At 44.5% G+C, this 23,785-nt stretch overlaps 1 protein-coding gene across 8 annotated transcripts in view; it reads left to right on the top strand.

Annotated features, from left to right (window-relative positions):
• Positions 1-16,371: 16,371 nt before the first annotated feature.
• Positions 16,372-23,785, top strand: part of WDR11 (WD repeat domain 11) — a 183,252-nt gene continuing 175,838 nt past the window's right edge. For all 8 annotated transcript variants that reach the window (XM_073546625.1, XM_073546624.1, XM_073546621.1 and 5 more), the window contains exon 1: positions 16,372-16,555. Coding sequence is in view for 7 of the 8 variants with exons in the window: in XM_073546624.1 (XP_073402725.1) it covers positions 16,383-16,555 (173 nt within the window). In the remaining variant the exon portion in view is untranslated. The remainder of the gene's footprint in view (positions 16,556-23,785) is intronic.

Genomic DNA, 23,785 nt, shown 5'->3' with positions numbered 1-23,785 from the left:
ATTATTGTCATCTAACCACCATACTAGGGAAGTTAGGACTGTTTGGGATAAGGTGATTTCCTTTGCCAAATTCCCTCGGACACAAGCCTCCTCTAGGAGAATCTGTTGTTGCAGTTCCCTGGTGTGGAACTGGGCCCACTGAACCGCTGGGATGCAGGAGGTAAGAGACCCCAAGAGGGACATTGCTTCCCTCAAGGACAGGCCTGGTTTGTCCATTGCTAATGTGATCTTTGTTTTGATCATTGCAATCTTTACCTGTGGTAGCAGACATTTTTGTAACGCATGACCTCGGACCTGTGAGCGCGGGTGGTCTCCCATTCGGGCCCAGGCCGCTTAGCGGCCGCCACCCGACGAACGCAATCACGCTTGGTCTAGAATGGCCGGCGGCCTAGTTGGAGACCTAGGAAGGACTGGACGGATTGTGGCTCGACTCTGGACTTCTTGAAGTTTATTATCCAACCTAGAGCCTGTAGGGATTAAGATTGCGTCAGCAACTCGTCTATTACATTGTCGAGTTGAGTTCCCTATTATTAAGAAGTCGTCCAGATAGGGTATTATCAAGCTGTGTTTCTGGCATAGGAAGGCCTTTACTTCCAGCATCACCTTTGTAAAGACCCGTGGTGCAATGGAGAGGCCGAATGGCATGGCTGTGAACTGGAGATGGTGTATGGTGCCATCGAGGGACACCGCCACTCAGGTATTTCTGATACCTGTAGTGGATGGGAAGAGTATTATAAGCATCCTTTAGGTCTAGGTCCGCCATCATACAATTGGGCAAGAGAAGTTTATTTGTAGACTTAATATACTCCATCTTAAATCGTTGATTTTTGACAAATGTATTTAGCTTTTTCAGGTTGATGATTGTCCTGAAAGAGCCATCTGGCTTAGGTACCAGAAAAAGAGGGGAGTAAAACCCTCTCTCTTCCTGCCCTTTGGGCACATGGTCCAATACTTCTTTGTCCAACAAGCTTAGAATCTCAACTTCCAGGGCCTGCAGTTGGATTGGTGAGTTGAGAGATGCTATAATAACCGAGTTATGTGGGGTATGATGGAACTCTATCTTTAGCCCATTTCTAACAATGTCCAGGACCCAAGAACTGGCTGTGATTTTTCCCCATTCTCAGAGGAAAAAAATTTTAGTCTTCCTCCTACTGTAGGGACTAGCCCTTTAGTTTCTGTCTCTACGGGAGGATCTTGTCCTCCTTTATGGCCCAACGATTCTGGTTTTCCGTTGGCCTTCCTCTGCCAAATGGCCATCTCCTAAACGCCCTCCCTCACAAGGAATGGCACAGAGCTTTGCCTTGGATTGGGTATCGCCTCTCCGGCTTTTAAGCCATAGACTATGCCTGGCGTTATTAAGTAAGCCTGCTGTCCTGGATGCCAAACGTAATGAGTCAGCAGAAGCGTCCGCTATAAACGCAGCCGCGCCACGGATCATGGGAACAGCGGCTCGTAATCTGTTCCTTTTTGGTCTATTTGCTGGTCTAGTTGATCAATCCAGATCAGCATAGAACGGCCCATGCAAGTGCTGGCTATTGATGGCTTAAACGTGCCGGTAGCTGCCTCCCATGCCCTTTTCAGTGTGGCATTGGCCTTACGGTCGAGTGGATCTTTTAGCACGCCCTGACTGTTTTGAGGTAGAGGCGACAACAGCGTCCACTTTCGGGACCTTAGACCCCATTACCAACTCCTTGTCACTGAAGGGGTACCTTCTCCTTCAAGCCGAGGGGAGGTAACCTCTCCTGGTCCTGTTTCTCCCATTCTTTCTTAACCAGGCTTTTATGACTGGTATAACAGGGAAGGCTCTCCTCTTCCTATCAGTTAGTCCTGCAAACATTATTTGTTTGCAGCTCCCTTGTGTCTGTGCATCCCATGGTGTTTCTCACGGACCTAACTAAGTTGTCCATGTTCTGTAAGGGGAAACGCAAACACCCCTCCATACCTGAGGAGGATGACGATGTGGATATGTTAGAGCTATCAGAGATCACAGCCTCGTCAGAGTCTGAGCTGGCCACAGTCGGTTTCTTAGTCTTAGTATGTGTAGGTGCTAAACCCTTCGCAGCAGGGTTTTTTTTTTTTTGCTCCACCATTATTTTGCCGGTACTCCCTCCCCCCCGGGAGCACCTCCTCAGGGTAGGCGCAGCTAATTTGTGCATGCTCGGCCTGGTATACAGCCGCCGAGCCGCGCCGCTGAATATTGTCCCTCTTTTTTTTTTTTTTTTTTCCTTTTCTCCTTTTGCAGCTTCTGCGGGGAGGGGGCAGGGAGCGCTTTGCATGCTTATGCGCGGTCTCGCGATGCTCCTGAGACCGCGCGTGCACCTTGCCGCTGGGGATTCTCCAGTGACCCGGAAGTTCCCCCTTACCACTTCCGGTATCGGCGCTGCATGTGCGTCCTCCCTCTGGGGACTGAAGCCATGGGAAAACGGAAGCTGCATCTGTTCCCTCCGGTTCCGCGCTCCCACACGGACCGGGACGGCCATCTCCGGACCCCGGTGGCGTGTATATGCAGGAGAACCCCGGGAGGCCTTACCCGGACCCGTTGTTTCTGCCATCGCTGCTGCGGCTGTTCAGTCGAGGAGGGAGCCGGATTACAGCACTCCCCCGTCGCTGCTTCTGGACCGGAACCCCTGCCGTTCCCACAGAGACTGCACAGGCGGTTCCTTGGCCCAGGTATGTCTGTAGAGGAATCCTGCTGTCTTCCACCGGAACAGGAAACCAACTGAGGAGGAGAGGCGGACCGCCCTCTTTTATCTCTGTAGGTTTCCTGTTCCTATGGGTGGATCCCTCTCTCCAAGTGGGTGCTGTCGTGGCGAAGAGTAAAATCTAGATATTGCAGTATGTCACCAATTTGTTTATTACAGGGCTAGAAGACGGTGCTGCCCTTAAAAATCATGACGGGCGATCATACAAAATACTATATGTAGTAGTGTTTGATGTGGGATGTGTTCATTTTTGCATCAACTATTTTGGGTAAATCTCTAAATCTAGTAATGAAAGCTATATTATTAACTGTACTTTCATATTGGGAAATAAAACATTTTCCGTGAAACTCAGTCATGCCAAAATTTTGGAAATTGTTGAGTGACAAATTGATTGATTAAAATCTTACTTTTCAAAGGGGGTGTACTCATTTCTGTTCAGAAGTGTATATTGTGCTGACATTCTAGAAATGGTTTACAAGGTATGTTCATTTTCTTTTCACGCAGTTCTAGCGTGGATTCTTCACCAAAGTCTGTGTGAAATCAGGATTCCAATAACTTCAACATGATATGCGCCTTCGTTGGATAAATGCATACTTTCCATATTGGCTGCAGATTGTCAGCACCGTACTATAACACTGGTGAAGCAGATAAGATTATCAATTTTCCATGCAAAAAAATTTGATTGCAAATGCATTAGCCATAGTGAATGAGATTCCACAAAACATGACACACTGTAGCTCTGCTGCTGAAATCCAAGGGTTAAGGGGAACCTGTGAACTTTATTGCCCCTGGGAGTCTCTAGCTTTTATTCATTGGGACTGTGCACAAAGCAGCAACAGAGATTGCTCAATACACATTGAGCAGTGGTTGTAAGCACGCTCCAGCAATTTCATTAGCAGCTCAGGATGCAGGCTGTATCTGCAGAGTTAACTGTCAATCAAAGTGCAGGCCACGCTTACAGCTGTCCCTCACATTATGGTGATTGTAGCTGCTCTGTGCGCACCATGTGAATGAAAGTCGACTTCAGGGAGGAAATAAGTTCATTTTCTTCCTGTAGCTGCACTTTTAGGCCGGTTTCACATTAGCGTTTACGGCCGTAGCGTTGGGCTGCGCACGGCCGCCGCTAAGCCCCGCCCCCTGCCGCGCCTCTGCCGGTAGCTCCGCCTACGGGCGCATGACGCTGCATGCATCCTGCGTCCACTATCTTTATCACTGGGAACGCAGGCCGTGCGCAGTATGCATTTGGCGGCGCCTGCGTCCTTTTGACTGTGCGCTGAGCGCAACCAAATTGCAACAGGTTGCGTTTGGCGCTGGTCGGCGCACCGTCAAAAGGACGCAGGCGCCACCAAAACGCATACTGCGCACGGCCTGCGTCATGCTCCCGTAGGCGGAGCTACCGGCGGAGGCGCGGCAGGGGGCGGGGCTTAGCGGCGGCCGTAAACGCTAATGTGAAAGCGGCCTTAGTCAGGTGTTAGGACAGCATTGTAACGCTATTAACGCGCAGATTTATCTGTTTCTTTCAGTTAAACACTGCAGGTAAATGGCATTTTCTGAGTCAACAGGTTCTGTTTAAATGGAAATGTCTGCCATGGACTCATTGGCAAATCTGAAATTGATTTTTGTAGCTCACTTATCAGTGTGTAAATGTAGCCGTGCCTGACCGACAACACCAGGAAGGACTCAAATATGATGTTGAGGCAGAAACAAAACACCAGCTTTATTGAAAAACAGAGGAGTATATGATGGAAAATAAGACGAGTTCTTGTAATGATCACCGCAATAATAGATGCAAGGAGAGATAGCTGGAACATGTCACACAAGCTGCGCTCCAGCTGCGGCAAATCAAATTTCAATACAAACAAGTTTCACAAACTACTTTATTCAAACTTACTACCTGTTGTCTGATAATCGGGCCGAACTGCTACAGTGTCCTAGATAAAGAAGCCTGCTCTACATCCTAGCACAGTTAAACACTGGTGTCTCCCTAACAGTTCTGCAGTAGTGTTGAGCATTCCGATACTGCAAATATCGGGTATCGGCCGATATTCACTGTATCGGAATTCCGATACCGAGTACCGATATTTTTTCAATATCAGATATCGGAATCGGAAGTTCCCATAATGCAATGAGCCACTGTTGTGGCTCTGATTGCATGACGTCATCATGATGCGCGGTCTGTGCACATCATGATGCGCCGCCAGTTCGGGCCTTCCGGGGGGTCTGTGCCGACTGTCCGGGGGTCTGTGCGGACTGCCGGGGGTCTGTGCCGGCCTGCCGGGGGTCTGTGCCGGCCTGCCGGGGGGCTGTGCCAACTGTCCGGGTGTCTGTGCCGACTGTCCGGGGGTCTGTGCCGACTGCCGGGGGTCTGTACCGGCCTGCCGGGGGGCTCTGCCGGCCTGCCGGTGGTCTGTGCCGACTGTCCGAGGGTCTGTGCAGGCTGCGGGGGGTCTTTGCAGGCATCGTCCGATGGGACTACAAGTCCCATCGGGCGATGCCTGCTACCATGACGGTGATTGACACATTAGCCAATGATGGCATAGTAGTAGTCCCATCATCCGGCTAATGTGTTGAATGAAAAAAAAAAAAATACATACTACACACATACTACATGCTACATACATACTACATACATGCTACATACATGCAACATACATATATACTACATGCAACATGCATACTACATATATACTACATGCAACATACATACTACATATATACCACATGCATGCAACATGCATAAAACATATATACCACATACATACTACATGCATGCAACATATATATACTACATATATACTACATGCAACATGCATACTACATATATACCACATGCATGCAACATACATACTACATATATACTACATGCATGCAACATACATACTACATATATACCACATGCATGCAACATGCATACTACATATATACTACATGCATGCAACATACATATATATTACATGCAACATGCATACTACATACTGTATATACTACATGCAATATACATACATACTACATATATACCACATGCATGCAACATGCATACTACATATATACTACATGCATGCAACATACATATATATTACATGCAACATGCATGCTACATATATATACTACATGCATGCAACATACATACTACATATATACCACATGCATGCAACATGCATACTACATATATAGTACATGCATGCAACATACATACAACATATATACTACATGCATGCAACATGCATACTACATATATACCACATATATACTATATATACTACATGCATGCAACATACATATATACTACATGCAACATACATACTACATATATACTACATGCAACATACATACTACATATATACTACATGCAACATACATACTACATATATACTACATGCATGCAACATACATACATACTACATACATACTACATGCATACTACATATATACCACATGCATGCAACATACATATATACAACATATATACTACATGCATGCAACATGCATACTACATATATACCACATATATACTACATGCATGCAACATGCATACTACATATATACCACATATATACTACATGCATGCAACATACATATACACTACATATATACCTCATGCAACATACATACTACATATATACTACATGCATGCAACACGCATACTACATATATACCACATATATACTACATGCATGCAACATACATACATACTACATATATACCACATGCATGCAACATGCATACTACATATATACCACATATATACTACATGCATGCAACATACATACATACATACAACATATATACTACATGCATGCAACATGCATACTACATATATACCACATATATACTACATGCATGCAACATACATATATACTACATGCAACATGCATACTACATATATACTACATGCAATACACATACATACTACATATATACCACATGCATGCAACATGCATACTACATATATACTACATGCATGCAACATATATATATACTACATGCATGCTACATATATACTACATGCATGCAACATACATACTACATATATACCACATGCATGCAACATGCATACTACATATATACTACATGCATGCAACATACATACTACATATATACCACATATATACTATATATACTACATGCATGCAACATACATATATACTACATATATACTACATGCAACATACATACTACATATATACTACATGCAACATACATACTACATATATACTACATGCAACATACATACTACATATATACTACATGCATGCAACATACATACATACTACATGCATACTACATATATACCACATGCATGCAACATACATATATACAACATATATACTACATGCATGCAACATGCATACTACATATATACCACATATATACTACATGCATGCAACATGCATACTACATATATACCACATATATACTATATATACTACATGCATGCAACATACATATATACTACATATATACTACATGCAACATACATACTACATATATACTACATGCAACATACATACTACATATATACTACATGCATGCAACATACATACTACATATATACCACATGCATGCAACATGCATACTACATATATACCACATATATACTACATGCATGCAACATACATACATACAACATATATACTACATGCATACTACATATATACCACATATATACTACATGCATGCAACATACATATATACTACATATATACTACATGCAACATACATACTACATATATGCTACATGCATGCAACATACATACTACATATATACCACATGTATGCAGCATACATATATACAACATATATGCAACATGCATACTACATGCATGCAACATACTACATATACACCACATATATACTACATGCATACTACATATATACTACATGCATGCAACATACATATATACAACATATATACTACATGCAACATACATACTACATACATACTACATATATACCACATGCATGCAACCTGCATACTACATATATACTACATGCATGCAACATACCTACATACTACATATATACCACATGCATGAAACATGCATACTACATATATACTATATGCATGCAACATACATATATACTACATAAAATACATTCATACAATACATACATATAGACATACAGTACATATAACATAGAGTACATACTCACCATCACTTGTCACTTTGATCCCCGAAGCCATTGTCATCTGTGGAATAAATATTAAAATAACAAACCACCAATATACTTACCCCTGATCCGCAGAAGTCCACGAGTGTCCCACGACGATCTTGCATGGAGAACAGCAGCATCAGCTGATGCTACCATTCTCTACGGGCTCCAGGAATCCAATGACAGGAGGTAGGTATCCTTCCGCACTGTATTCCTCCACCACTGTAAAAAAAAGTCCCTAGTCTCACTTTATGCATTGCTGTGTGAGAAATTTCCCACGCAGCTTTTGCCATAAAGTGAGACTAGGGCCTTTTTTTTTTAAAGTGGAGGAGGAATACAGTGCGGAAGGTTACCTACCTGCCGTCATTGGATTCCTGGAGCCCGTAGAGAACGGTAGCATCAGCTGATGCTGCTGTTCTCCACGCAAGATCGTCGTGGGACAGTCGTGGACTTCTGCGGATCAGGGGTAAGTATTTTGGTGGTTTGTTATTTTAATATTTATTCCACAGATGACAATGGCTTCGGGGATCAAAGTGACAAGTGATGGTATGTACTCTATGTTATATGTACTGTATGTCTATATGTATGTATTGTATGAATGTATTGTATGTAGTATATATGTATGTTGCATGCATGTAGTATATATGTGGTATTGTATGTAGTATGCATGTTGCATGCATGTGGTATACATGTAGTATGTATGTAGGTTGTATTCATGTAGTATAAATGTAGTATGCATGTTGCATGCATGTGGTATATATGTAGTATGCATGTATTATATATGTGGTATATATGTAGTATGTATGTTGCATGTAGTATATGTAGTATATATGTAGTATGTATGCTGCATGTAGTATATATGTATGTTGCATGCATGTAGTATATATGTATGTTGCATGCATGTGGTCTATATGTAGTATGCATGTTGCATGCATGTGGTATATATGTAGTATGTATGTTGCATGTAGTATATATGTATGTTGCATGCATGTAGCATATATGTATGTTGTGTGCATGTGGTATATATGTAGTATGCATGTAGTATATATGTGGTATATATGTTGCATGCATGTAGTATATATGTAGTATGTATGTTGCATGTAGTATATATGTATGTTGCATGCATGTAGTATGTATGTTGCATGTAGTATATATGTATGTTGCATGCATGTGGTATATATGTAGTATGCATCTAGTATATATGTGGTATATATGTAGTATGTATGTTGCATGCATGTAGTATATATGTAGTATGTATGTTGCATGTAGTATATATGTATGTTGCATGCATGTAGTATATATGTAGTATGTATGTTGCATGTAGTATATACTGTATGTAGTATATATGTATGTTGCATGCATGTAGTATATATGTATGTTGCATGCATGTGGTATATATGTAGTATGCATGTAGTATATATGTGGTATATATGTAGCATGTATGTTGCATGCATGTAGTATATATGTAGTATGTATGTTGCATGTAGTATATATGTAGTATATATGTATGTTGCATGCATGTAGTATATATGTAGTATGTATGTTGCATGTAGTATATATGTTGTATATATGTATGTTGCAAGCATGTAGTATATATGTATGTTGCATGCATGTGGTATATATGTAGTATGCATGTTGCATGTAGTATATATGTAGTATATATGTATGTTGCATGCATGTATTATATATATGTAGTATGTATGTAGCATGTAGCATATATGTAGTATGTATGTAGCATGTATTTTTTTTTTTTGTACATTCAACACATTAGCCGGATGATGGGACTACTACTGTTCCATCATTGGCTAATGTGTCAATCACCGTCATGGTAGCAGGCATAGCCCGATGGGACTTGTAGTTCTATCAGACGATGCCTGCACAGACCCCCGGACAGTCGGCACAGACCACCGGCAGGCCGGCACAGCCCCCCGGCGGTCGGTACAGACCCCCGGCAGGTCGGTACAGACCCCCGGCAGCCGGCACAGGCCCCCGGCAGTCCGCACAGACCCCCGGACAGTCGGCACAGGCCCCCGGCAGGCCGGTACAGACCCCCGGCAGCCGGCACAGGCCCCCGGCAGTCCGCACAGACCCCCGGCAGTCGGCGCAGACCCCCGGAAGGCCCGTACACCCCCCCCCGAGAGGCTGTACAAGGACAGAAAAGGGTTTTTCTTATTCCGATACCGGAAGTCCCATAGACTTGAATGGGAATCGGCGATACCCGATACTTTTTTCGTATCGGGCCGATACCATCCGAAACGATATTTTAGGGTATCGGATGGTATCACTCAACACTATTCTGCAGATTTAGAAGAAAGTGTGGGAGCTGCTTGGTCCTGTTGTGGCTGTGCCGAGTATGTTGTGTTGAGCTCTTCTTCCAGATCCGGGCAAGTCTTGTTCCCACTTTCAATGTTGAGCGATGACAGATACCACAGTGTTATTTTCTCTCTCAGGTTACAGGTGTTCAAGGCTGTGCAATGCCACCCTTTCCTTTTGGACATGGTCCTGGTGATCAATTCTGCAGTAGCTGGGAGTTATCTTCTCCCTTGAAGCCATTAGCGCATTTGTCAGTCTCTCATTGCAGCACTGGTGGCTCAGTGGATAGCATTGCAGCGCTGGAGTCCTGAGTTCAAATCCCTCCATGGACAACACCTGCAAGGACAAAGAAAAAAATGGAATCAAGAGCAGTAAATAAAATATAAGATTTTTATTATACTCAATAGGGTAAAATACAATATGCAAAAAAAAAGGTGTGGATAAATCCAAAATAAGGGAATCAGCGACATCCAGTTACCACATATAAGTAAAGGTCATGGTACAATTAATTTTATTTAGGCAGAGGCAAGATAACAGTAGCATAATCAACTCCCTCTCAGTTATCCCTTAAATATAATAGCATGCAATATCTCCCATAAAGTGCATAGTGCATAGGGAACAGTCATAGAAAGTTATACAAAATAGAGTATATAAAATATACACAATAGTAAGGTAGAAGTCTAAAGACCGCTAGTAAAAGAGACTATCAGCTATCATGAATGATCCAAAAACAATAAGGGGGAGAGACAGCCAAGGATATATGAATGTCTAAGTATCAGACATGAGAGTGTAAGGAAGTACCAACCTGATATGTGGACAGCAGGACGCCCCCCGAAGAAGCAAGAAGCGAAACGCGCGTAGGGGTCCCGCTGTCTCTTTTACAAGCGGTCTTTAGACTTCTACCTTACTATTGTGTATATTTTATATACTCTATTTTTTATAACTTTCTATGACCGTTCCCTATGCACTATGCACTTTATGGGAGATATTGCATGCTATTATATTTAAGGGATAACTGAGAGGGAGTTGATTATGCTACTGTTATCTTGCCTCTGCCTAAATAAAATTAATTGTACCATGACCTTTACTTATATGTGGTAACTGGATGTCGCTGATTCCCTTATTTTGTATTTATCCACACCTTTTTTTTTACATATTGTATTTTACCTTATTGAGTATAATAAAAATCTTATATTTTATTTACTGCTCTTGATTCCATTTTTTTCTTTGGTCTGAATATAGCTCTAATGGATGAGCATTTCTATTGATAGCCGCCTTTTGGAATACCTGCAAGGAGTTTGTATGTTCTCCCCGTGTTTGTGTGGGTTTCCTCTGGGTACTCTGGTTTCTTCCCACACTCCAAAGGCATACTGATAGGGAATTTACATTGTGAACACCATCGGGGACAGTGATGACAATGTGTGTAAAGCGCTGCGGAATATGTTAGCGCTATATAAAAATAAAGATTATTATTATTGCAAGGACACAGAAAAACAGTTCTGCCAGTCTCCCTCAGACAACATGGCTTCGCTCACTTCCTGCTTCTTGATGAAAAACAACACACAGCAAACTGCAGGGAGAAATGACTATTCTAAGTGCATACACATCACAGGGGAGCATGGTCTCTTAAAGTCACAGTGTCATTCAGTGCCTAGCAAAGGCCGACTCCCCACAAAAACATGTTTTAGGTCTCATTCAGACGTCCGTTTTTCATGTGTGTCATAGCCATATTTTCCACGGATAGAACACATACCCAGTAAAATCGGTGAGGTAGTTCACATCCTTTTTTTTTTCTTAGTCATGGCTCAAGGTTCTAGTCAAAACTATGGGTCCGTAAAATCACTGACAGCACACACTGCCATCAGTGTGCTGATTTACACACTGTGATCATAGAATAAGCTTTTCAATTTATGTATTTATTTTGCATACAAGAAAACTGATGGTGAAAACTGACCAAAATCAGACATTTTTTTGCATACATGAAAAGTGACTGACATCTGATAAAGGCCTAAGGCCCGTTGCCATGTAAGATTTTAATCAGTTTTTTTTTTTTTAAATTTCATCCGATTTTGGCTGGTGTGTCAGTTTTTCTCTTCAGTGTGATGTATTTGTCTTACATGCAAAGTAAAACGCTAAAGGTTTCCTAGTCCAGCTTGCCCTACCTTTAGACAATGGAAAACAAGCAGTACAAGCAACATGATTGGTTCTGTCCATTTTTTAATGGACTCATTGACTTCAAGAGGTGATCTTTATATACAAATCGGATTAAAATTTGGGATTTCTCAGTTTTGACTTGCAGATCGATCATCCACAAAAAATAAAGTTGTAAACATGTCCAGAGTGTACAACGGAATATATTCTACCTGTTAGAAAACAAAGAGAATGCATAGAATACTGGCCATGTGAAAGGGACCCAAGGGTGGTCCAGCAACACCTGCCCCCCTTATTACTGCCCCTCAGTGGATAAGACTTAGTGCACGAAAGGACGAGATCCTTTTTTCACTAGAAATTAAGCTGCTTTTAAGGACTATGTCCTTCTGTCCACTAGGGTTTAGTTTGCTATAAATAAAATCCTTCTCCCCACTGAGATTTTGCCTGCTCTAGATAAGAAAGCTAAATCCAAGTGGGCTAAAGGCCTAGGTCCCTAGAACTGTTTTGATACTAGACCTGGTGGTTTAAAGGACCAGTGGCTTCTAGCCCTAGGATTTAGGCTGCTCTAAAGCACTAGGTCTTTCAGTCCACTGGGATTTAGCCTGCTCTATACAGAAAAGCTAAATTATAGTGGACTTATGGTGTGTGCACATGCTGCGGATTCTGCTGCGGTTCCGCAGCGGATTTGGCCTCTGTGGGTCCGCAGCAGTTTTTGCGGTGTACAGTACCATGATTCCCTATGGGAATAAAAAAATGCAGTGTAGACGGTGCGGATTTTTCCGCGCGGTTTTGAAACCGCAGAAATAATTGACATGTCAATTCTTTCTGCAGATTCCGCTGTGGTTTGCCATCTCCTCCATTGTGGAGATGAAAAACCACAGGTCAAAACCGCAGAGCAATCCGCAGGTAAAACCACAGGTCTTTTGACCTGCAGATTTACCTGCGGATTTTACAAAATCCGCGCGGCCAAATCCGCACCCCATTCTGCAGCGTGTGCACGTAGCCTAAAGGACTTGATCCCTATGAGTGTTTTAATACTAGACCTCTGGGGCTAAAGAAGACACGCTGAGGAGACCGGAGCAGCAGGGACAGGTTTTTGTTTTTTTTTAAATCAATGGGTACATTATAGGGGCCATTATATTATATGGAACAGAATATTAGACCCATTATATTGTATGGAGGTCTGTGTGGGGACTTTTATATTATATGGAACGCAATGTGGGGGTGGGAATTACATGATATGGAAGGCTATGTGGAGCATATTATATTATATGGAGGCCTGTGTAGGGGCAATTATGTTTGGAGGGCTAAAGGGGGGCATTATTTGGAAGGCTATTAGGGCCCATTATACAATGTGGAGGGCTGTGTTGGGACCACCATACTTTGCTGGGGGGGTAAAGTACTATCATCATATTGTGCATGTGGAGGGTACTGTGCAAGAATTCCCTGGGTGGGTATTTCTCGCGTTTGGGTGATCATTTTTGTTGGCATCATACTTTATAGGGGCAATGAAACCGGAATCTAGGGCTTCAATAGGAGAAAAATTGACTAGCACATTGTAATATCTCTTACTCACCTGCTTTTTTACCCATTTGTGATCTTCTTTCCCTGTGACTGGTCTTGTTTGGAAATGTGCATTGCAGGTTGTGATCAAAGACGTCACTTACCAATTCACAATTACATATGCAAAGAATAAAGACAGCAGTCTAAAGGTTTGCCTTCAACAGCCAGTTACTAGACTGGTGACCTTTTTTTTTTTTTCTTTACTGAAAAAAAAAAAAAAGTGTTTTTACAAAGATTTGGCTGTCGGGATTTATCTACATACCTTTTTCCAGTGGCAGCGCGTTTCCTCTGCATAGTTCTTCCATATGTGTGCGATAACCTGTATCTCCTATTTTTCCACTAGATTGGAGTTGCTCTTGTGTGGATCTCACTGAAGCAACTCAAATCTAGACAGTTCATTGGTGAGTGGAATGGAGTTGCTGGAAGCAGTGGTGCAACACCAAAGGCAGAAGACCACACAGCTGCTATGGGGCCCGTGAGTCAGCGGGGCCCACCCAGCATCCTGGATGTACGGTTTGCAGGGCCATGTAGGAGGCCATTATACTTTTTGCAGTGCTATGTGGGGCTAATATACTGCTTGGAGGGCTATTATACTATATGTGAGCAATTATACAGTGTGAATGTTTCTGTGGGGTCCATCATACTGTGTGGGAGATATTATACTGTTAGAGGGCTAGTGGGGCCATGAGACAGTGTGAGACTTGTGTTGTGGTCATCATACTGTGTGGAGACCATTATACTGTATGGGGGGCCCTTACTTGTTTGTTAGGCAGTCCCCGCATGTATTGCGACTGTTGAACAGCCACGAGATATGCAGGTGCGGGACTCTAACACATTTTTGGAGCATGCCAAAGTCACTCGGTTAGCACATGAGCATGCTCGGATAACACTTTGTGAACACATGAACAAAACCTCATTCACATGCGACGTGCAGTTACTCCTCACTAATGTCACACTAAGCTTTAGGGTTATAGAAATGAAAATTCAGCTGTAGTTCTCAAAAAAGTTTTATTAAAACACAAATAATTCTACCATCAAGGAGAAAGATATAAACCTATACATACAAACGTATAACAATGAACTTTACAGATCAATACGTAGAAATAAGCCACGTTGGAGATTGTTGCAAATCCATGCGCATGAGTCCCTATCTTTAACATGGGGGGCGCATGGCCTTGCGCTTGCACAGGTCTGTATGCGTTTTTGTGCACATGTGTTTTTTAGTCGTATGTGCCTTTGCACTCCAAACGCATTTCTGGGTGCGCCGAAATTTGTAAAAAAAAAAAAAATTGCATGCGCACGGAATGCGACAAAAAACGCATTAGTCTATGGGAACGCAGACGTGCACATTGAAATGCGCACGCCTGCGTTTTGATGAACATGCGCTTTTGTCGTAAAAATGTGTAGACAGTGGGTTTACCCATAAAGAACAAATGCGCCTAAAAAACGCAAACGCATGATGATGTTTTTTGCATGCGTTTCTATTGTGCACAATGCGCTGCGCAGAAAAACGCTAATGTGAACCCGGCCTTAGGGAGAGATGTACCCCCCCTCCAAGCTCAAAAGGCAAGATGACGCGGTATGCAGCACTCCCAGAAAAATGACAAGGAGCACGGAAAAAATGAAAGACAGGCCCAGGATGGAGACTATTGCTAACCAGCAACGGTGCAGAAGCTGTGAAACCGTGCTGTGTCCTCACATACCGGTGGTGACAGAAGGCACATGGGTCTCCGGCCTGGAAAAGTGCCAGGACAGGAGAAGGAGGCCGGTAGCCGTGCAAACACCGGCCGGAGCCCAGGAAAATATGGATAGAAATCCCACAGCACCCAACTTCCCCACTGACCCCAAGCTGGGTAGCGGAGGGCGGTGTGGAGTTTGCTGCAATATAAGCCTCAGTTTGCAAGACAAACCAGTGACCCAGCGCTCCTGGAGCAGAGCCTAGAAAAAAGGGGAGAAGGAAGGGACCTGGGTGGGCCCCATACCACAGATAACGACTCCTAGGGTGGCGCAGAAAAACGCCGTCACCAAGGTAAGAAGCCACAGAGAAGTGCGAAGAAAGTGCAGAAAGGGCTGTAAAGCAGAAGACGGGAAAGGGGGGAAAGACTCGCAAGAAAAAAGGAAATAAAAAGGTAGGAGACCCCCAGGAAACAGAACTTGTCAAACCAATAGAAATGGAGAGGGGGGGGGGGGGGGGGGTCACCCCTTAGGTGTGCTCCCCTGCATTGTGCGGCATCCCCCTCTCCTTCACACAGCCCCTCACCCCCTACCCACACAAAACCACCCTGTGCATCCCTCCAACATGCAGTCCGTGTGGGGACACCCGCTCATCTAGGCCTCCATCCCTCACTGAGCCCTGTGTGCAGCAGAGCCCCGCGCTCCACTGCTGCAGCCGCTCCTCTGTGTCATCTCTCCATGGTACCGGCTCCAGAGAGCGCGACTTCCGGGTATCAGGCAAAGAAGGGAGAAACCCCGCCCCTTCCTCTGACGTCATCTCATCACATGGGCAGTGGGCCCGACGTCAGCAGAGGTCCTTTCGGCCGCTTGTGTTTCTCCTCCGCTGTCATTATTCATCTCTCTCCTCCGGCCATGATTCCCTTCACTGTGAATATTAAGTTGTCCACCCGGACACTGAGCGGAGCTCTCACCCTACACAACAAGGGGGCGCTAGACTGGTGAGTGCGAAGTCTGGTTGACTACAAGTACCAGCATGCTTTGCAGTGCGCAAGCTCCTAGTGGAGGAGTGAGGTGATTCGGATGGTGGTGTGGCACCGTTGTTATGATGACGCACTGATGACCTGTGAGGACATGAGCGGCCTGGTGTAGGGACATATGGGGCAGTGCTTGTGTCACCTGCAGTCAAGGAGGGGTCACAAAGTTTATGAGGGCCACACTGTGTGACCGCACCTCCTCCCTGAGAGAAAAGTCACATTTCATGCAAATATTGACATTAGTCTCTTTTCGCCAGATGGGAGGGCCCTGCACAGGAGAGCTCAGTCCTGCCTTCTGCCTCCCTCGTGGTCCCGCCCCTGCCGTCTGCCTCCCTCGCGGTCCCACCCCTGCCGTCTGCCTCCCTCGCGGTCCCGCCCCTGCCGTCTGCCTCCCTCGCGGTCCCGCCCCTGCCGTCTGCCTCCCTCGCGGTCCCGCCCCTGCCGCCTTTCTCCCTCGCGGTCCCGCCCCTGCCTCCCTCGTGGTCCCGCCCCTGCCGTCTGCCTCCCTCGTGGTCCCGCCCCTGCCATCTGCCTCCCTCACGGTCCCGCCCCTGCCGTCTGCCTCCCTCGCGGTCCCGCCCCTGCCGTCTGCCTCCCTCGCGGTCCCGCCCCTGCCGTCTGCCTCCCTCGCGGTCCCGCCCCTGCCGCCTTTCTCCCTCGCGGTCCCGCCCCTGCCGTCTGCCTCCCTCGCGGTCCCGCCCCTGCCGTCTGCCTCCCTCGCGGTCCCGCCCCTGCCGCCTTTCTCCCTCGCGGTCCCGCCCCTGCCTCCCTCGTGGTCCCGCCCCTGCCGTCTGCCTCCCTAGCGGGCCCCCCCCCCTGCCTCCCTCGCGGTTCCGCCCCTGCCGTCTGCCTCCTTCATCTACTACTGATTTTCCTGCAGATACTTATGGATTTGTTGTGGAAAGTGGCTGCTGCTAGTCCATAATGTGTGAATTTACCATAAGAGAACATCCACTCAGGAAGGAGGATCCTCTGGATACACGTTATTGCAAATCTGCAGGAAACTGCATTTGGATTTTGCAGATTATTTCTGTCACACTTCCCATCTCTGCTTTGAAAATCTGCAACAGAATTTTTTTTTTTTTATTGCAGTTCTGGAGTGGTGCCACCAATCTAAGGTCCCTGCCTCTAGTTTTATGCTTATCAGCCGCCATCTTCAGGTGTTATCTCCAGCACTCCAGTCGGTCTCCAGCAGTTTGTGACCTGCCGGGCCGCCCCAGTGTTTGCTGGGTGATCCGGAAGTCACTAACCAATGGAAGTCTATGATTGTATTTTGCAGCCTTTTGACCTTTTTTTTTTTTTTTTTAATCACTACAAGGTTTTCAAATCCCTTTTGAAAGAAAAAGCTAAAAAAATAAACTAAAAACCTCTCACTGTTTGACCAAAGTGGATTTTAAATTGAAATTAATTGGAAGAGAATTCAAAGTGTATTTAAACTGGATTTTGATGTGGATTTTGGAGAGGATCTGCTCCTCAATATACTCAGTGTGAACATATATGGGGTCCTCTCCAGAAAAACCCCGGAAAATCACTTGAAAAACACTTTTATCCATTTAGACTATAAAATCACTTTGCTGTTCATATCTTCAGTCTTTTGAGAGTTTTTTTTTTTCTGCTTCAGGTTTTGAAAAATGTCTGGTGGCAAAAAAAAAAAAAAAAAAAGAAAGTCACTTGTGTGAAGCGACTCCTGATGGAAAGCGCTCCAAATTAGACTGCAAGAAACTATTCCGGAAAACATTTTTGAGCTGCAGTCCGACCAAACTCACTGTTCACCTATTTTGCATTCTCCTCTTCATAGAGGATGCAGAATCCAGCGGTTTCAAAATTCTATATGAAACCCTATTATCAGCATGCTTTATAGCCAAACATACCGTACATACTTTTAGGTAAAAAAAAAAAAAAGCCTCAAATGTGTTAATATCCTTTAAAACCTTCAGCCAGTCACCTCATCACTATTCCTACTCAACAGCAACTTTTCGTTGGTGTTATTTCCCTGCAAAGAAATGGGGGAGGAAAAAAATGGCGCTGGATATTGTTTCTTTTGCTGGAAGGTATTGCCTCACAGTGGTTTATGTAGTCTGTCATTTGGCAGCGTTATAGGGTTAATTTGGACCTACATGGTGATATTTTCCCAGCCCTGGTGGGGAGATATTTTATTAGGGGCCCTACTAGGAGTATTTGCAGGTTTGAAATTCACATCATTCCAATTTATGTGGCAGATATCACCGGGTGAAATGTGTGCAAAATGTGCATTTTTTTTACTGTGAACCCCGCTTACTAAACTTGCAGAAATTTTTCACCTATTTCAAGAGCAAAATGTGCAGGGTTTTTTTGAAATGGAAATGTCTATGAGGACTCACATGGGAAATGTATCATAATAAGCTCCGATCTACATGGAAATACTGAATATATTTCAATAATTTTTGCAGATAAGGGAATTATTATTATTAATTTAAATAGCACCATTAACTCAGTGGTGCTGTACATGAGACGGGGTTACATCAAAATACAAATATCACTTACAGTAAACAAAACTAACAATGACAGACAGGTACAGAGGGGAGAGGACCCTACCCTTGCGGGCTTATATTCTACAGGATTATGGGGAAGGAGACAGTAAGTCGGAGGGTTGCAGTAGCTCCGATGGTGTTGAGGTGGCCACGTGGTCATTACACGTTTTGAAGAGATGGGTTTTCAGGTTCCATCTGAAGGATCCAAATGTGTTGGGGCACAGAATTCCAGATGATGGGGGATATTCGGGAGAAGTCTTGTAGGCGATTGGGTGAGGAGTGAATAAGCGTGGAGGAGAGAAGGAGGTCTTGGGAGGACAGGAGATTACGTGAGGGAAGATATTGAGAGATTAGTTTGGAATTATACGGAGGAGAAAGGTTATGGATGGCTTTGTAGGTCAGTGTTAGTAGTTTAAACTAGATACGCTGGCAAATTGGCAGTCTGTGAAGGGATCTGCAAAGAGTGAAACCAGGAGTGTAGCGAGCAGAGAGATTGATTAGTCGGGCAGCAGAGTTAAGGATGGACTGGAGGGGTGCGAGAGTGTTAGACGGTAGGCCACAGAGGGGGATGTTATAGTAGTTGAGGAGGGAGATGATTATGGCATGCAAAAGCATTTTGGTAGAGTGAGGGCTGAGGAAAGGACAGATTCTGGAAATATTTTTGAGCTGGAGGCGACAGGAGGTGGCGAGAGCTTGGATGTGCGGTTTGAAGGACAGGGCAGAGTCAAGGGTTACTGCGAGGCAGTGGATTTCTGGGACAGGGGAAAGGGTGATTTAATTTATTGTGATACATAGATCAGGTAGGGAAGGTATGCAAGATTGGGGAAAGATAATTAGTTCGGATTTGTCCACCTTGAGCTTGAGGAAGCGAGAGGAGAAGGAGGATACTGGAATCCATAGGACTTTATGAGTTGTCCCAGGCCAAGGGTATAGATTGAGAAGAAAAGGGGTCCTAGGACAGAGCCTTGAGGGACATCAACAGAGCGAGGGCGAGATGAGGTAGTGTGGGAGTAGGAAACGCTAAATGTGCGGTTGGTAAAGTATGAAGAGATCCACGATAGGGCAAGGTCTTTGACACCAAAGGAAGAGAGGATCTGTAGTAGGAGGCAGTGGTCAGCTGTGTCGAAGGCAGAAGACAGGTCTAGAAGGAGGAGTATAGGTAATTGTCTGTTAGCTTTGGCTGTAATTAAGACATTAGTAAGTTTGGTCAGGGCAGTCTCAGTGGAATGGTGGGGACGGAAGCCAGATTGTAGGTTGTCGAAGAGCAAGTTAGATGCAAAGTGCGAGGAAAGTTCAGCGTGGATGTGCTGCTCAAGGAGTTTGGAAGCAAATGGGAGCAAAGATATGGGGCGATAGCTGGACATAGCATTCGAGTCAAGGGACTGCTTTTTGAGGATAGGTGTGATTGTGGCATGTTTGAAAGCCGAGGGAAAGGTACCAGAAGTTAGTGATAGGTTGAAGAGATGGGTTAGGGATAGGATAAGTGTAGTGGTGAGGTTGGGGAGGAGGTGGGATGGGATGGGGTCAAGCCCACAAGTGGTGAAGTGTGATTTGGAGAGAAGATGAGCAAGCTCTCCCTCAGTGATTTTGAAAAGGGAAGTTATCGGGTTAGGGCATTGGTCTGGTATACAAATTGGTTGTGATGGTTGGACAACAAAGACTTGCCTTGTTTGGTCTATCTTATTTTTGAAGTGGCAAAGTACTCTGCAGAATTTAAGGAAGTCTGATGTGGGCAATGGTGGGCGGAGGAGGGAGATACGTGTTGAACAACTGTTTGGGGTTGTAGGATAAGGAAGATACAAGGAATGTAAAGTAGGCTTGTTTAGCAGAGGTTAGAGCTGATTTAAATGCGAGTGTTGCTTGTTTGAATGAGGTGAAGTCGTCTTGCAAGTGCATTTTCTTCCAGTGCCTCTCTGCATTTCTGGATACTTGCCGAAGCTGTTTAGTGATGTTATTGTGCCAGGGTTTTCTGTTGATTCGTCACACTCTGCTATGCATGATGGGGGCGACCGAGTCGATGGCTGATTCAAGAGTGAGTGCCATTGTAGAAACTAGTGGCAGTGTCTGTGTCGTGGAGTGAAGCTATGGAGGACAGTGGAAGAATAGTGTCAGAGAGTGTGCGAGTGTCTAGATGTGCGAGATTTCTGCAGGGGTGCGCAAGTTGTTGGTGGACATGGGTGACGGGTGAGGAGGACAGTGATGAGAACGTGAGTAGATGGTGGTCAGATAGAGGGAGAGGGGAGGTTGTGAAGTTAGATAGGGAGCAGAGACGGGTGAAGACTAAGTCTAATGTATGTCCGTCTGTGTGGGTGGCTGAGGAGGACCATTGAGTAAGTCCAAAAGATGAAGTAAGGGACAGGAGTTTTGAGGCTGCTGACTGGTGGATGTCGATGGGGATGTTGGAGTCACGATGATGGTGGGAATGTCAGCAGAGAGAAAGTGAAGAAGCCAGGTAGAGAACTGGTCAATAAAGGAAGTGATCGGGCTCGGAGGTCGGTATATGACGGCCACTTGGAGGTTGGAGGGAGAGTAGATGCGGACAGAGTAGCCTTCAAAAGAGGGGAGGATAACGGAGGTGGGATTGGGTTAAAGGTACAGTTGGAAAAAAGAAGGCCCACTCCTCCACCATGTCTGTTGCCAGAGTGAGAAGTGTGGGTGAAGTGGGGGCCACCGTAACATAGTGCAGCAGGGGAGGCTGTGTCAGAGGGTGTCAGCCATGTTTCTGTGAGGCCCAGGAAGGAAAAATTATGAGAGGTAAAAAGGTTGTAAATCACATGGAGTTTATTGCAGTTGGAACAGGCATTCCAGTGATCCAGAGAGAGGGAGCAGGGTGGTGGGTGTCAAGGGCACGGATTTGAAGTGGGTGAGATTTTGGGTGTTTATGTTGGGTTGGGAGCGGTAGGAGGGGATAGTAATGAGACTTATGAGCTGTGGGGGTCCAGGATTGTGAGATATGTTGCCAGCAGTGAGGAGAAGCAGAGAGAGAGAGAGCAGGTGGGAGAAGGAGAGTGGACTGCTTGTTTTATGCTTTAGTAGAAGAGATGTGATGTTGAGGAGGAGGTCAGGTGGGGAGGCAAGAGGGAAGGAGAGATTATTGCTTGGTTAGAGGGTGCTGGGGTTTTCGGATAGCGGAGGAGAGTGAGGAGTAATGGAGCCAAAACTGTTACAGCGTATGTCAGCATGAGGAGAGTAAGTGTGGAGGAAGGAGAAAGAAATTTAGTACATTTATTTACAATGGTTAGTCATACCTTCTTTTTACTTCTGGCTCATTTCTGACATATTTCTGCTTATGGAGCCATCGTTATGGAGACAGACCAGGGGATATTCACACGTTCAGTATTTGGTACATAAATTTCTACACTATTTCTGCATCTCTTGGCAGGAAAAAAACATGTTTTGTTGTTTTTTTTTTGCGTTTTTGTAGCAGATTTTTCCTCAGTCATTAGTATGGATGATATCTGCAGCAAAAATTCTGAGGCTATGTGCCCACGATCCGGAAGTAGCAGCGCTTAGGATGCAGCATATGTTTGCTGCATCCAAAGCGCTGCCTTCTATTGAGCACAGGTAACTCCACATGTGATCACAGACTTACCGCATTCAATACATTTTATTGATGAAATTTCTGTTGCGGAGATTAGCGTCTCCACAAGAGAAACTGACATGCTGTGGTCCTGAAAGACGCACCACATGTCAGTCTCCATGGGTGATCAGGCGCACATGCATGCATAGTGGACATGGGAATTATAGAGCAAATCTGGCCCCTGCGGTTTTGACACTGTACAAATACGCAGGGTCAAACCCCCAGCAATTCCTGATCGTGGGCATGTGCCCAGGAAGAATTGACACATTAAATCTGCAAGGAAAAAAATAAGCAACATGTGCATGAGACTTGAGGATTCTCATTCATTTTGCTTGCATCAGAAATAACGCAGCAAAAACGCAATGTGTGCACACATTCTAAGGGTAAGTTCACACTAGATGTTTTTTCAGCAGTTATTTTTCTGCAGCAAAACCTGATCTCTTGGCAGGAAAGAAAAAAGGTATGTTTTCCTTGTTTTTTCTTGCGTTTTTGCTGCATTTTTTCCAGCGGTTTTGGTATGCTAGATTTGTTTCCTGTGCATGCTGATAAAGTTTAGTGTTGGAAAAAAAAGTCCTATTCTATACAATCAGGTTTTGGCACAAAAAACGCAGCAAAACTGATGTCTGCGTTTTTTTCACCACCCATTCAATTCAATGGGTGAAAAAAACGCTGAAAGATGTGACATGCTCCATTGTGCAAAAAAACATGCAAAGCTGTTGTGACTTCATTTTCCCGTTCACCATTGAGGTCTGATGAGCTCCCTCTTCTGGTGAAGGAAGGTAGTGAGGCTGATTACCAAGCACCTGAGCTGGATGATGGTGACTGGGTGACGGGAATTGCTGACTGGATATAAGGTAGCCGACGCCCTTCTGCCTTGCTGGTGATTTCTCTGAGGGATTCTAGGAGACCAGTCTGATTCCTGCTCCTCAAAAGCTAAGTTTTCTGCTCTGCTTTTTGCATTTGTGTTTTGGTTTTGTTTTGCCTTGTTTTTCTGGATTTCTGCCATTCCCTGCTGGGGTGAGCTGAATTCCTTTTTGCTCTGTCTTCAGAAAATACCTGAGTACTGATATAGTCTTTTTGAAGCCTAGCGTCTTCAGGGATTTT

This window comes from Dendrobates tinctorius, unplaced genomic scaffold (assembly GCF_039654945.1).
Source record: "Dendrobates tinctorius isolate UK_male_01 unplaced genomic scaffold, ASM3965494v1 ptg000149l, whole genome shotgun sequence".
In the NCBI taxonomy this organism is placed as follows: Eukaryota; Metazoa; Chordata; class Amphibia; order Anura; family Dendrobatidae; genus Dendrobates; species Dendrobates tinctorius.
Note: the sequence above shows the minus strand (reverse complement) of the source record. Positions and strands in the feature narration are given on the sequence as shown.